General features: G+C 41.0%; 1 protein-coding gene across 7 annotated transcripts; it reads right to left on the reverse strand.

Moving 5' to 3' along the window:
• Positions 1-1624: 1624 nt before the first annotated feature.
• LOC143138998 (sorting nexin-14-like) lies at positions 1625-13607 on the reverse strand. 7 transcript variants are annotated; one of them, XM_076299520.1, is made up of 31 exons: positions 13264-13607; positions 12829-12973; positions 12624-12744; positions 12471-12544; positions 12273-12351; positions 12135-12178; positions 11954-12041; positions 11702-11786; positions 11336-11492; positions 10756-10882; positions 10595-10639; positions 10400-10480; positions 9547-9661; positions 9288-9443; positions 8948-9072; positions 8435-8493; positions 8002-8028; positions 6712-6852; positions 5945-6077; positions 4440-4626; positions 4227-4310; positions 3913-4013; positions 3666-3777; positions 3526-3566; positions 3254-3373; positions 2933-3060; positions 2623-2783; positions 2317-2412; positions 2129-2220; positions 1943-1999; positions 1625-1853 (listed from the first exon to the last, which is right to left on the reverse strand). In XM_076299520.1, exons 2-31 carry the CDS (start codon positions 12963-12965, stop codon positions 1812-1814), a joined length of 3015 nt encoding a protein of 1004 aa, XP_076155635.1. In that variant the 5' UTR covers positions 12966-12973; positions 13264-13607; the 3' UTR covers positions 1625-1811. The 7 variants fall into 7 exon arrangements, with proteins under 7 accessions (XP_076155635.1, XP_076155633.1, XP_076155637.1 ...); XM_076299518.1 differs by having other exon boundaries at positions 2623-2787; positions 2937-3060; positions 13264-13606; XM_076299522.1 differs by having other exon boundaries at positions 2623-2787; positions 2937-3060; positions 10756-10831; positions 13264-13605.
• Positions 13608-13728: the final 121 nt, after the last annotated feature.

The raw sequence follows: 13728 nt of genomic DNA on the forward strand, positions 1-13728 counted from the left end.
AGTTTGTTTACCCTGCCTTTCAGAGGTCTGGGCTCGTTCCTGAAGGAAGTGGTGGTGGGGGACATCGGTGGCTATGTTGACAGGTAAATATGTAGTTAATGTCTGAGAACAGTTTCCACCTAGTTCCATCATAAGTAGTAACTTGGTAGAAACGAAACAGACAAGACGAGAAACTATAAATGAAATAATGTTAGAGGCAAGCTAAGTTACAAACTAGGCGCAAAGAAGCTAACGTTAGTTTACGCAATTAAAACATTGTAACGAGCTTCCTAACCACTTCAGTTTGCTAGCAATGCTAGTTAGCTATCATACACTGCTATCTGTGAATCTCACTTACACTGAGTTCCATGGCCATTTTAAGTGATCCTCCAGTTTCTTGAAATGTAAAACACGTGCGAACACAGTGTCTTTCACTCTGGATATGTTTCAAGAGAGATTCAAGTGACGTTAAGGTGTCCTAGCTATTTTTGCAGTGCTGCGTTCTTTCGACATCTGCTTGAGTAGCTAGCTGTGTCAGTGTCACCTGAGAAGGCTTTTTGTTGATTGGAAGATAATGAACATTTTTAAAACGAAAAATTGTAGAGCTGTCTAGTTACTTACAGAATGTTGGCTACAGGTTTTGAAAGCAATTTCGTATGTGGGAAAACAACTTACTTTCACCGCCGAATACCGACATTTAGTGATGTTTGTGTAACAGCCCCTGGATGGCAGTGTTTAGTTTTTGTTTTATTGAGATTCGGACTGACGAACGCCCCCTTGCTGTGATTTGTTAGGTGCCTCCCTCCTCTCATACAACTTTGAACATTCTGAAAACCTTGAAAATGTTGACCCCTTATCCATTGTTGAAATTTATTTTGACATGTATGGAAATTAGCTTATATTTCAGATATAGATCATGCATAATTTGCATTATGTATACAAATACACAGAAAACACAGAAAATGTCCCTCAAGGGATCAAAAGGGTATGTATACTTATACTTATATATGTATACTATATATACTTATATAAAACTTACAAAATACAAAAAATTGTGCCCAAATGCAAGTAATCAACTGGGGAAGGACAGGATTACAGCCTATACTATATGCCAAAAGCACTGGATATTGTTTCCCTAAATGGGACCAACCCATCATTCCCACTTATGGCCTACTTAGATTGTCATTGATTTCTGCTTAGTATCCAGTGATAATCTCTTTCATATGTGTACATTTAAGTGGATGTAGTAAATACACCCCTGGGAAACTATCTGAATGACTCATTGAAAATAGATGTTATCTATTATGTGTGTATTAAATTCCATTCCCATATTAATCATATTATTGGATCCCATCAGCTCCAGCACTTTGTGTATGCCTGCAGGAAACAGTAAGGCACGCTCTCTCCATATCTTCAAGGGATTTGAGGAATTGTGTACGTACTGTAAGAGACAACTGGAACTTGGAGAAAGAATTGACAGATGTCCGTTGTTTGGAATCTTCTGTTTGTTTTTCTGTTTGGCTCGATGACCAAAAGCCTATGTGCTGCCATCAGTTGTAGTCAACTATTTGTAGTGAATTTAGATTGACTCTTTTTAATCAATATGCCATACCAGTAAGCAATAAATATTTTATTTAGTTCTCTGTATTACATATTACAGTTCTTTTTTTTTTTTTTTCAATATTCATTACAGTGTCATTCCCCATGCTATACATAGCTGGTCACAGAATAACATCATTACAGTCAGAGGATCAGTGTGGTGTGTTATGCTTTCATACAGTAGATTGCACATGCAGCAGGTGCTGGAAGGACAACAGTCACTAGGTAGCTTCCTACATCCATGGAGCCATCAAATGACATGTTTCTTTCTGTACCTGTCAAGAAAGGCATGGCATGAGACGACCTCTCCAATAGGTGCTTTAAGTATGTAGCTGGAATGTCAATCACAGTCCTTTATAATTACCTTATTAAGTTCAGGGAAGAGCTCTTGGATTGTCAGGTCCAGCAGGACATAGGTCAACTTAACAGATCAAACAAAATACACTTAACCATTTGCATATGGAGAATGGTAACAGGCATTGTTCTACTGAATAAAATGCACCCAGCATAGTCACTTCCATTACCTACCTATGATTACCAACAGACCTACCTGTTTGTTTAACACTGGCTGTTGGAGTCCATCAAAGAGGAGCCGAACTCCCTCGTACTTTGATTCTTCTCCAATACATTTTGTCAGAAAATCTGAAGATAAACACAATATTAACACTTTCAATTAAAGCGTATGTCTTCATTTTATTGGTTAGATCATTTGATGTATAGACTAATACACAAATCTACCTGGTATATATTTCATCATTTCTTCAAATGTTTTCTTAGCTCTTTTTTGCTTATCTTGAAGGGGGCGAGGTTCACTGGCTTCACAGAATACAGAATCTAAAACAATAAATATAGGCACATGATTTCATATCTAAAAACATATGCAAAAATGTTGTAAGCATTTGCCAGTAAATTGAAATATTACAAAACATCTAAAACGGAAGTACATTTAACAACATATTTTATACCTCAGGTACTGTCCAGATATATGGGTATATTCATTTTGTGGATATATGGACAGACTTCTGTCAGGCTACTATATAGTACCTCTAAGAAGTGTGATGAGGGAAACCACTCGATGCTCCAGCATAACTTGGTCCAGTTTGCGATGCAGGTAGTAATCTGTATAAGCCTCCAGTGTGTTTTTGAGCAGTATTCTTCCACCCATCAAAAGGTGGTGCAGCCAATCAGGGATATGGAAGACTACTCTGCCTGGTATTGATGAGAGAGTGCTTTTAAGGCTCAGTTCAGATGAATTGTACTTTTTGAAAAAAGCAGACAGTGTGTATTCATTTTGTGTATATTATTTTTTAACCACAACATAGAAATGAAGAAAGACTGTGAATACAGACTGCACTTACCGACATACATTAAATAGTCATAAATTCCCTCCACAGTAATCATTTCCATGAAATAATTCTGATTATGCTTCTTCTCACTGATTTCAGATCGATTGGCATTGTTTTTGAACAACTCATTAAAAAGCTTTGGGAAAGAAATAAACAAGAACCATCAGTTTGCTTTAAAAATAGTTTGAAAGATTTGAGGAAGGTATATCTATCATGCTGATGTAAGCTGGATTTATTTGCGGACACCATTAAAATGCCACTAGGGGGCACTAAGCATCATTACTGAGGAGAGAGCGTACCAGTCTTTTTCTGTGGCTCTCTGGACATACCTTTTTGTCGTTCTCCGATGTGGGGCTGAGGATGGTCAGCTCAGGTCTGCTGGGTTTGGGCTTTGGCGACTCACAGGAGTTGAAGAATGACTGGATGAACGGTTCCAGGTGCTGTCCTCTCTAAGGTTAAAGAGTTTAACCAACATAATGAACAAAACAAAGTGTTAGATTTCAAAGGTTAAAGACAGAGAGGACAGACTAGTTATTAGTGCAGGACAATAAGCTATCACAAGGTACCACATAGATACCACAAGGATAATTAAGTGGCTTACTTCTTTTATTAACTTTCCAGGTACAGATTTAATGATCTTCCCTGAGGAGTAAAATACAATTGTTGGTTAGGAAATCTGACACAAAATATAAGGGTATGTATGAAATGTATTACACAGGTGTGTGTGCATTACAAAAATACCTAGGTTGACATCGGGAAGCATTTTGTCATGGAACTGGGATTCCATACTATGAGGGGAGAGGAAGTCTGCTAACAGTTGGCTATTGCTGAGTTCAGGGTGTTGTAGTAGTTTCTGGTGTAAAAACATAAGAAATCCACAATTAATCGGATTAATTCTGCATTGTTAACAATAAAAACTCAAAAGGAAGCCTACAAAGCTCAGTAGATCAAAGTGAAAGCAAGTAATGTTGTGCAACATCCTCTGTACCTGTAGATATTCTTGGAACTCTTCCCGTTTGGATGTTAAGAACTCATAGTTCTTTGGACCGATTATTCTTTTAGAGGGCAGCTGTGCATCTGGAAAGGAGCCTGTTATCACAGTAAAGCATTGTGAGAAACAGTGACAGAGCGAGAAGGCATGGTAATTTCATTTCCAGCATGTGCAAAGAGGTGAGGTGATTCCTCTATGGCAACTCCATGCCATAAACACAACACAACAGCTGCAGCCCAGCGAAGTCATCCACAGTTAAGATCTAACCATACTGTGTGTGTGTGTGTGTGGGGGGGGGGGTGCATACACACCATGAAACTCAGTGAGTTTTGACTCCAGGACGTAAAACTCAAGGTATCGTCTGTAGACAGACCAGTTCTCGGTCTCATGGCCCACTGGGAGAAGCATAAACAAGAAGTGGCTTAGGTGAAATGTGGTGTTTGCTCTGTCCAAATTCTATACAAAACACGTTTTTCTTTCTTATATCCAACATTACTCTCATAATGCGACTGTTAAACACTCACCAGCACGTCTGTCATTACGCTCAACATCAATGCAAAACACGGGGATCCTTTCTTTCTTGACCTCATCGTCGAAGAAGTCGACGTAAGGGATGGTGATGCTCCAGGCGGAGAGGTTGCGAGGGGTGCTGGGGGTGCTGATAGCCTCCACAGGAGCGTCGTCTTCAAGAACCATAATGGCTTCCTCCACCTGAGCACCCCACACACACACACACACATAACAAGATGGGACAGAACATCAGTGTTTACAATGGCAGATTTGGGGAAAGGTGTTCAAACATAATCTGTCATTGATGATGCAGTTTACTGTTGAGTATTTCACCAATTTCAGCTGAAATAATAAGGTTGAAAAAAAGCTGGGAACCTGAATTAAAAATATTGTTGCATCTGGGTGTATTCTGTCTACTTCTCTAGACAAAGTTTGACACTGCTGTCTTCTAGTTACAAACTTTATAAGATAGGGCATTTTGTTCATTTCCCACAGTATGTGATTGGGATGTAAGAAAAATGTTTCAGTTACGTTTCCATCCTTGACAAACAATTCTTAATGATATTAGGACATCACAATTATAGGTCAACAATACAGATAACAAACTATTCAGATAAATTAATTTTCTATTTCACTAGATTCACACTAGGCAAATTCAACTATCAGGGATCAACTAACTGCTTAAAATGGGTTTTCCTAACTGTTTCAGCTTTAATACAGGGTGGAGAGGATGACGTCAAATTCTGAAGGGTCTCTAGGGCAAGCTGTTACAAGGGAGACTACGTCAAGACTACAAAATATGGTTGACATTCAACAAAAAGAACTCATACTGCAGCAAAAGCCCTCATGGTGGTACTGCTGGAAAATAATATTCATAGGAAAAGTAATAGTTAATTGACAGACTGTTATCTATTAAATCTTCTGAAATGGACAGCAAAGGAGTTCATGATATTGCTACCATGACCACTATCACCGTGACACTCACTCACACAGAGCACCTTACCTTACTATGCACAGAGAATCACAGGCTCAGTCCCTGCCTCAGTCATTGCAAACGCCTCTTGATTGATTAATCACCACTATGTGGATACTGTTTTTAGAATTAAGTGTTAGTATAATTTGTATTTTAGTATATTTAGTAGTATATTCTTTATCTTCTACTTATCTTCTACGTCCTTATTGCTTAGTTGTGTTTTTATATTATATATGTTTAATTACTTTTTCTGCTGTTAGTGAATGTGTGTGTGTTGTCTGTATGCTACTGAGACCTTGAATTTCCCCTGGGGATCAATAAACTATCTATCTACTTTATAGTTGTGTAAAGTCTTTAAAATACTGCCTTTTAAATAACACATTATTTGTCTTGGTGGGTGTAATTTCTTAAACCATTTTCTTTAGAAGAGCAATACATTTTCCACTTAAAATGCACACAAAATGAATGATACATTCCCTTCAGCACTCATGCATTATCAGGCCATTTATTTTATGTTTTAGTCAGAAAGGAGAATGTCTCACTGACCATGTCGTCCTCTCCCTCTGCCAGTCCGTAGGAGGGCAGCATGGCCCCCTCCATAGTGGTGCTCTTAAACACGCCTTTGATTTTACTCCCAATTCGACTGATCCCAAACGATTCTCCCCGTTTTGAGGTGTTTCTGCAGGTCACACACACAAAATACACAGAAGTCATCATCTTCACCCTTATTTGTGAATCCATATATGATGAAGACCCCATCTCATTGCACATGCAGAATGTAAAGTGGTTGAGAAGCATTTGTCCCATTCAGAACAGACACTTTGGGTTTTAGATTTTTGAACACCCACAGGTTTAAATCAAGTCCAGCCAAACATATGCAGCATCTTTATGATACTACTGATAATGCTACACATAATCAAAGTTAAAACATATACTAGTATATCATGGAACAATGGAACAAATCTGAAAATGTCAGCTTTAAACATCTCCTACGCACAAAATTGCATGGGAACCTGCCTGACATTAGTTGAAGCACAGAAAGCAAGTAAATAAAGAAAGGAATAAATAAACAAATACATTAGTACATAAATAGACAAATAAATACACATCAGATTGCATTTTGTTCCATGTATGCAAATCGTATCACAACAGTCATGCTAAGCCTCAAGGATACATAAAACACACATAGGACACAAACATACTCAAACACAAAATCAGGAGGGAACACAACGGCCCATGCTGGGGAATGATGACGGGGGGGGGGGGGGGGGGGGGGGGGGGTGGGTGGTGACTTGTGATGGGCCCCGACTTACTTCTGCAAGGCAGTACGGCTCGCTAGGCCACTGGACGGGAAGGTGTGAATGGACTGGAAATGGGGGGAGACGAATGCGGGTGATGAGCCCGGAGAGATGGACGGGCACTCCACACTCAGCGGACAATCCCACTCTGAAGAACTAGAGCCCAGTTTTTTTATTAACCGACACAGCACGCCACAGGGATGGAGACAGACAACAAGCACAATCCAATGGTGGTGGAGAGGTATGAGAGAGAGAGAGAGAGAGAGAGAGAGAGACGTGGGGGGACGGAGGTTAGCAGAGTGGGAAGGTGTTCACGCATGGGGTGGCGCAAGAAACAGTGCCATTCTCTTCTGCCTCTTCCTCATTCCAGCGACAAAGGCCTCAGTCCATGTTACCATAAGTGCTGCCTTTTTTAAACCAAAGGCAGTGGCTAAACAACATCTTGCTTATGTGATGCTAACTCTGAGTAAACTGACAAATTACTATTTAATTTGTAAATACGTTAAGGTTTTAAATCAGCTGGACAGTCAGTTTACTTTAAACTGGTAAACACGGTCTGTTCAAAAGGTATGAAGGCTGGTTGTATTTCTCTGGTTATCAGAAATGCTCTAGCATGACACTTAGTCTCATTTGGGATGTTAGGACAGATGGAGAGCTGCTGTGCATCTGCTGCTTCCCAATTATAGGGGGAGGAAGGCAACGAGAGTGTGTTAAATTTAATCTACAGCCAAGAAAAACAGGCTAACGATCCTATCATAAAATCAAACAGCAAGCAGGAAGACCTTGGATTTCTTCAATCATCTTGTAATGATTACACCACCTGTTATTTGTATGTTACAGGACTTTTCAGCATTTAGGAAAGTGTTTCTTGAACATCTTTTGCACATTGTTCAGACCCTTTTCATTATTCTGTCATTGACATAAAGTCATCTCCAGAAAAAATCCCCCAAAAACAGTCACAGGTGAAAATGAGTAGCAAAGTTAAGTTAAGGTTTTCCACTCTCTCTCACCTGACTGCTGCTTAGACCCAGAGAAGCATAACCAGTCACACCTACTGTAAAGATGGCTTCACCGCCACTGCTGAAAAGGCTTTATGCATGGACCTTAGCAGAGGCTAAATGCTATCAGACACCAAGAGCCATCTCAATTCAAATAGTTCATGAGCAGTGGCTGAAACTGTTGCATCCATATCATCTGATGAGACGGTTATCAAAAGCAGCTTTGTATTCTGACTGCAGTCCAGCAAGTACAGTTACCCTATGAGCAGCATGAAAAGGGCAGAGGAAAGCTGCACAGCATACTCACCGAATGTCATCCAAACTCACGCTATTTCTGAAATAACAGGCACAGGGGGTTATAACTGGCCCATAAGCTTACCCCATGATCAAACACCAGTGGACACTACAATATACAACTGGTGAACCGTGTTTGTCAACATAAACCATGTAGTGGACACAACCAACAGAAAGTTAAACACAAGATGCTGGTAAAAAAACAAAACAGTGATATTCAGATGTGTCAGTGATGTTAGTCTATCTGAAGTACTAGTGAGGTATTTTACCAAGCATCTAGGAGAGGGACGCCAATTCATCAACTTGTGCTTCATGCACAACGTGGTAGTACAAAACATACAATAAAAAAATTCCATTGAAAACGTCAAGGAAATCCAGTGACTGGCTTCAGATATACCCACCGCTTGAGACTAATGAACTGCACAGGGAGGTGAACTGACACCCACCTGCTCAGCTTGGAGTTCCTGGTAGGGGACTCGGCCCCTCTCAAAAGTTGTCTGAAGTACTGAAACATACATAAAATATTACTCCATTACTAATGGTTATAACCGCTTTTCTTTTTTGGGCAAGATTTTGAAATTGATGCATTACCATCAATTTCATCTCATGACCATGTAGACATAAACAATTCAACAGGATCTTCAAAAGATTCTAGAAACTCTCTCCACTATTCAACACACCCTCCATTACGTGTGATTTACACCAAAGACAGCCATCTCTTGTGCTACAGATGCCCCCGTGGCATAAACCCCTGTCTGAGGGCTCGTTGCCAGAGTGAAGTCATCGTCCAGTCATGTGTCTTCCTGAGGTGATGACACAAGCACTGATTGTGCACAGTTGGCAGATTAGCGCTGTGAGGGCTGCTCTGTGTTTAAGGGGAGGGGCATTGGTCAGTGGGGGACAGGGGCCGTGTGGGGGGGGGGGGGGGGGGGGGGGGGGCAGGCTTTCCTCTGGGTTACCTCATCACTGTGGCAGAACATGGGTGTGAAGACATTCTCCAACAGGGACAAGACGTGTTCATAGGCTTCAAACAGGCAGCGCATGGTCTGCAGCTTCACCACATCCGCATATGGGCCTTCAGCAACTGCAGGGGAGGAAGTATGACCATAAAAACAGTGTAGCTAATGATAAGTGTCAGAATTAAAGGGAAGGTCTTAGCTGAGGGATGTCTGCTTTCTCACTGTGATTTAAATAACTGTAAAGGAAATGAGGGACCTGTTTAAACTTACTTCGGAACTCACAGGGGAAGCCTACTGATAAAATCCAACACATGTAAGAAGTGAGAAATCAGCAACTCACTGTTTCTGATTTCCTCCACAATGAAAGGGTCGAAGCGAATCTTGTCAATGCTCTCATCCAGACAGTAGGTGGTATAAATCTTCTTCACCTCTTCATGTAGCATGAGCTTCTCAGCATCAGTCAGTTCTGGGCACAGGATCTTGTCATTGAACTCCTCTGTGAAATGAGACATAACATTTCATTCTGATTTATGATGGCTGTGTTCCATACTTAACTCACACACTGACAAAGGTGTAGTGGGATGGGTGGACCAACTGACCTACGGTCAAGCAGAACTGCAGGACGTGCACGGCACCCTCCTGTTTGAGGAAGTTCATGAAGCGGAAGAGCAGGTCCTGCTGCTCACGGATCTCCTTCAACTCCAGCTTCAGCACCTGTGCATTGACAGGCCAAAAGCAAAGCTTGAGTCAGCACCACAAAAAGTGCAAAGTGTTAAATCTAGACAATTTAGTAACTCCGCAAAAAAATGTACCAGTTCAAACCATGAACAAGACCATAAGCACAAGCATAGGCAAAAAATAGGCAATGCTTGAGTCAGCATCAGGAAAAGACGTAAAAGACGAAAAGACGAACTCTCTCCCCCCTCCACCCTCAGCTCAATAACATCCTGGACTTTGGACCCACAATGGCTGCTTTGCACTACTCCACTTGCACTACTCCACTTGTACACTTGCACACTTTGCAACTTGTGGTTGTTGTCTTGTTGTCCTGAAAACACAACACACTTCTGCTGTTCTTACATAACTTGCACCACTATGCCACTTGCTTACTTAGGTCAAACAGAACTACCTCAGCCATTTCTTGGCCTGACTTTGCACTACTATATTGACTGTCTATGCACAATTGCACAATTTCAACCCAATTTTGCTGCTCTTATTTATTCATTGTATGTGCCTTCTTATTTAATTTTTATTGTTTACTTGAATGTTATGTTTTGTCTGTGGACTTAATTGGTAAAATATGTCTTGTCTCCACCGTGGGATAGTGAGAAACATAATTTTGATCTCTTTGTATGTCTTGGCATGTAAAGAAATTGACAATAAAGCAGACTTTCACTTTGACTTTGACGTAGTGACTTTAGTGACAAAGAAGCAAGCACCATGAGCCCTCACCGAGACCTTCTTGTTGCGAGGTTCAGCATACTTCTGCAGGAATGGCACCAAGGTTGAAGTTGGCTCTGTTGCAGCCTCTGGCTATGGAGGGATTCAAGGTCTTCCATTACAAACACATCACAACCACAGCTACTACGTCAAGGGCAAGGACTCACAAACAAATGTGACATAGACATGTCAACTACTTTTGCTTACCGGAGAACTGTCTATAAATATCAGCAGCAGATGGTTCACTGTATCCTAGTACAGAAAGCACAGCTACAATTACAACCATGCCCTAATGCATCCTGGTCAGCATCACATTAGGAAATTAAAAATGGAAATGTATGTCAAATAAGGATTTTGGTGTCTCTTACAGGATCAGCCAAGTAGTCCATGGACGGGAGGAAAACAGAACCAGACAACACTTCTCTCATGAGGAAAGTGAGAGACCTGTAGAAAAGGAAATTAGTCGGTGGAGGAGGTTGTAAGGCAAGAGAAATGCTGAGAGGATGAGAGAAGCACAAACATCAACACAGTGACTTTATGGTCTGGTTTTCACATTTATGTTTATATTGAAATTATAGTCTGTTTATCACTGTGCCCCATCTTTAAGTGGTTGTGTATAATAAGTCCAAAGACAGATCTCTGTTAAGTTGTAAGCAGACTGATAGAAGACAGACAACCCTTTACCAAGACAGTGTTTCCCACAGAACTGAATTCCATTTGTGGTGGTTGGTTTGCAGAATTAACTTGAATACAACAAATTAGCACAGCGTGGTTATGATGCTAACCAGATTTAAGCACAATTTAGAACAACCTGGAAAATCATTGTGTGGTGGTCAATGTTAATATTGTGGTGGGCCGCCACAAATAAGTCAATGTATGGGAAACACTGCAAGACAAGAGTGCAGACTGAGATCAGTAGAGAGGCAAATCTGCCTGGAAGAGGCCCACCTGCAGTCAGTTGCTTTGGGTGGCAGAATGTATGGGAAGAGCACCTCGGTCAGCTTCCTCAGGTACAGCAGCTCGTCTCTGCGGCTGCGGAGGGCCATGTGCAGGTCAGGCCCATACTCCTCCAGGGCAGCCTGCTGCAGGTACTCAGAGTTCTTCACTGAGGTAACAGAAAGCAGCAGCATACAGGTAAGCTTCCACAAAATGTCTTCCTCCTGGTCCTCACACATGCATTGTACACTGCAGCAGTCGACTCTTTCAGGTCCCTGCAATCTATGCTGGTGTGACTTTGTATTGACTGTAGTTACTGTCACTGTCATTTTGCTAACATGGCTTTTCCCTAGTTTATATATGGATCACTTTACCAACCTTTCTGCCTTGCTTTGGCAATAATCTCAATGTGTTTCATGGCAGCCTTGAGCAGTTTTTGCGTGATGAGTGAAGGGACATCCACCTGCAAATAATTCAATATAGCCATGTGACCACACAAAGCAGGCTACTACACTGGAAAGTTTGTATTTTTCCATCTAATGACTACAAATTGAGTTTTTGTTCCAGTAAACCTATACACCTGCAATAGATCTGCAACCACTGATCCTTATGATTAAAACTGAATTTCACCTTCTGTGTCCGGCGCACCAACACTGCAGCAAAAAAGCGCAAGGTGACTCTGAGCTCATCCACAAAAGCCTCATCATCTGTGATATCTCTGCCAAAGGAAGTTGCTTAATGTTAATGATCTATTTGACTACTGAAATGGGCCAAAAATTATAAAAATCCAAAAGAGCAGCTGAGACCTTACCTGTACCACGGGTACACAAAATTTTCAAGGACCAATTCCAAAATCTGTAAGGGTAAAAGATGTAGCATATGCTAAACAAACACTATTTTCTGAATCAAAGCTAAATGAAAAGAACTGAAAGTCTATTGAAGTTCATACCTCTGATAGAGAGACATCCACCTTGGAATGCACTTTTAAGTCTAGCCAAGGCTGATAGTTTTCTAAAAGCAATGTTGGTCTGTCAAAGACAAAACAAGATTTTGATTAACATAATAAATGCAAGTGATCCAGTTTAATTACAAATTTAAAAAAAATCAAAAGATGCCATGATCAAACAATGAAAAATAGTTGGCTCACCTGTGTCTTTTGCACTTAATCTTTCCACAGACTGCACAACTGTGCCCCAATGGAAACAGCTCCTGCTGATCTTGCTGTAATAACAGTAACAAATATATTCATCTTTCCATTTCACCTCAGCCCAAACAATATGCACCACAACTGCATACTAACCTTAACCTTTGGCCTGATGGATAGAAATATACTGGGTAGTAGAGTGTCTGGTCCAAGTGAGCAATAGAATGTAACAACGCCCGCCAGGAAGGACCAGAAGACCATAATAATGTGTAGAAATCTAGAAACATTGTCGGAAATATTATTATTCATACCTATACACCTAGTCTAAAAACTAAGGATGTATATTTAATGTAGAAAATACCTATTCAGAAGGACGGTGGATAGAAGCAAAATAACAAGGAGAAAGCAGAACACTGGGTACTGTCGCCCGACTTCTTTGAATAAGTCCAGCTTCAGCCTCTGTCTCAGACTTGTCAAACGTGCCCTTATGCCTGTCATTTTTAATCCTGCATCGGAGGAACCACAGGTTCAGCTACACACCAGGATGCGTTTGCATCCAGAATACATAACCTATTACGCTCATGCAAGTGTTATTGCGCTAAAACTGCTGTGCACCAGTACATTGCATTACACTGGTTACATATTTTTTTATCCCCAATAACACTGACGTTAACGCTTTGACAATCCGGCCATTTCACTGACCAAGTCGTCGTAGGAGATGTGATTCGCAATCTTTTGAGATCCATCCCATGCACAAACTTACAAATTGGTAATAAGATATATTGTGTTTACCTACCGACTCAAATGCCCAGGGGGCTATTTATTCTGATTTCGCTGTGGCTGTCACGGCATTGTTTTTTTTACCCAAATTATTTAACGCTAAGCTAGTCGGCTAGCTGGCTTGGTTCATAATCAACGCTGCCATTTCCATCTGGCGTTCAGAGTACTCAGCCATTAAAAAGGACCTTTCAAACGACTGCAATATTCCTAGGCTGTGGTGGTGCAGCGTAGTGGCGACACTACCACGCACTTGAAACGAGGCATGTTATTGCTTGCCGTCCCACACCGGGTTTGCAGCGTTACTTCAGTTGTTTTGCTTCTAGCTGATGTCACCTCCGGTCTTTGAAGATGGCAATTGCCCAGCATGACCCACTGTACCAACATCACCGAAGATTTTAGACAGGCGGGTTGTATTCCCCACAGATCCGCATGGTAGTGGATTGATCCAGCAGCATAATCATCTGGCCACGCCTTACCAAGT

The sequence above is a fragment of the Alosa pseudoharengus genome, unplaced genomic scaffold (genome assembly GCF_046254945.1).
Source record: "Alosa pseudoharengus isolate Yale_2024_CS ecotype anadromous, Long Island Sound unplaced genomic scaffold, YU_APseudo_1.1 YU_APseudo_1.1_scf_22, whole genome shotgun sequence".
Classification (NCBI taxonomy): domain Eukaryota; kingdom Metazoa; phylum Chordata; class Actinopteri; order Clupeiformes; family Clupeidae; genus Alosa; species Alosa pseudoharengus.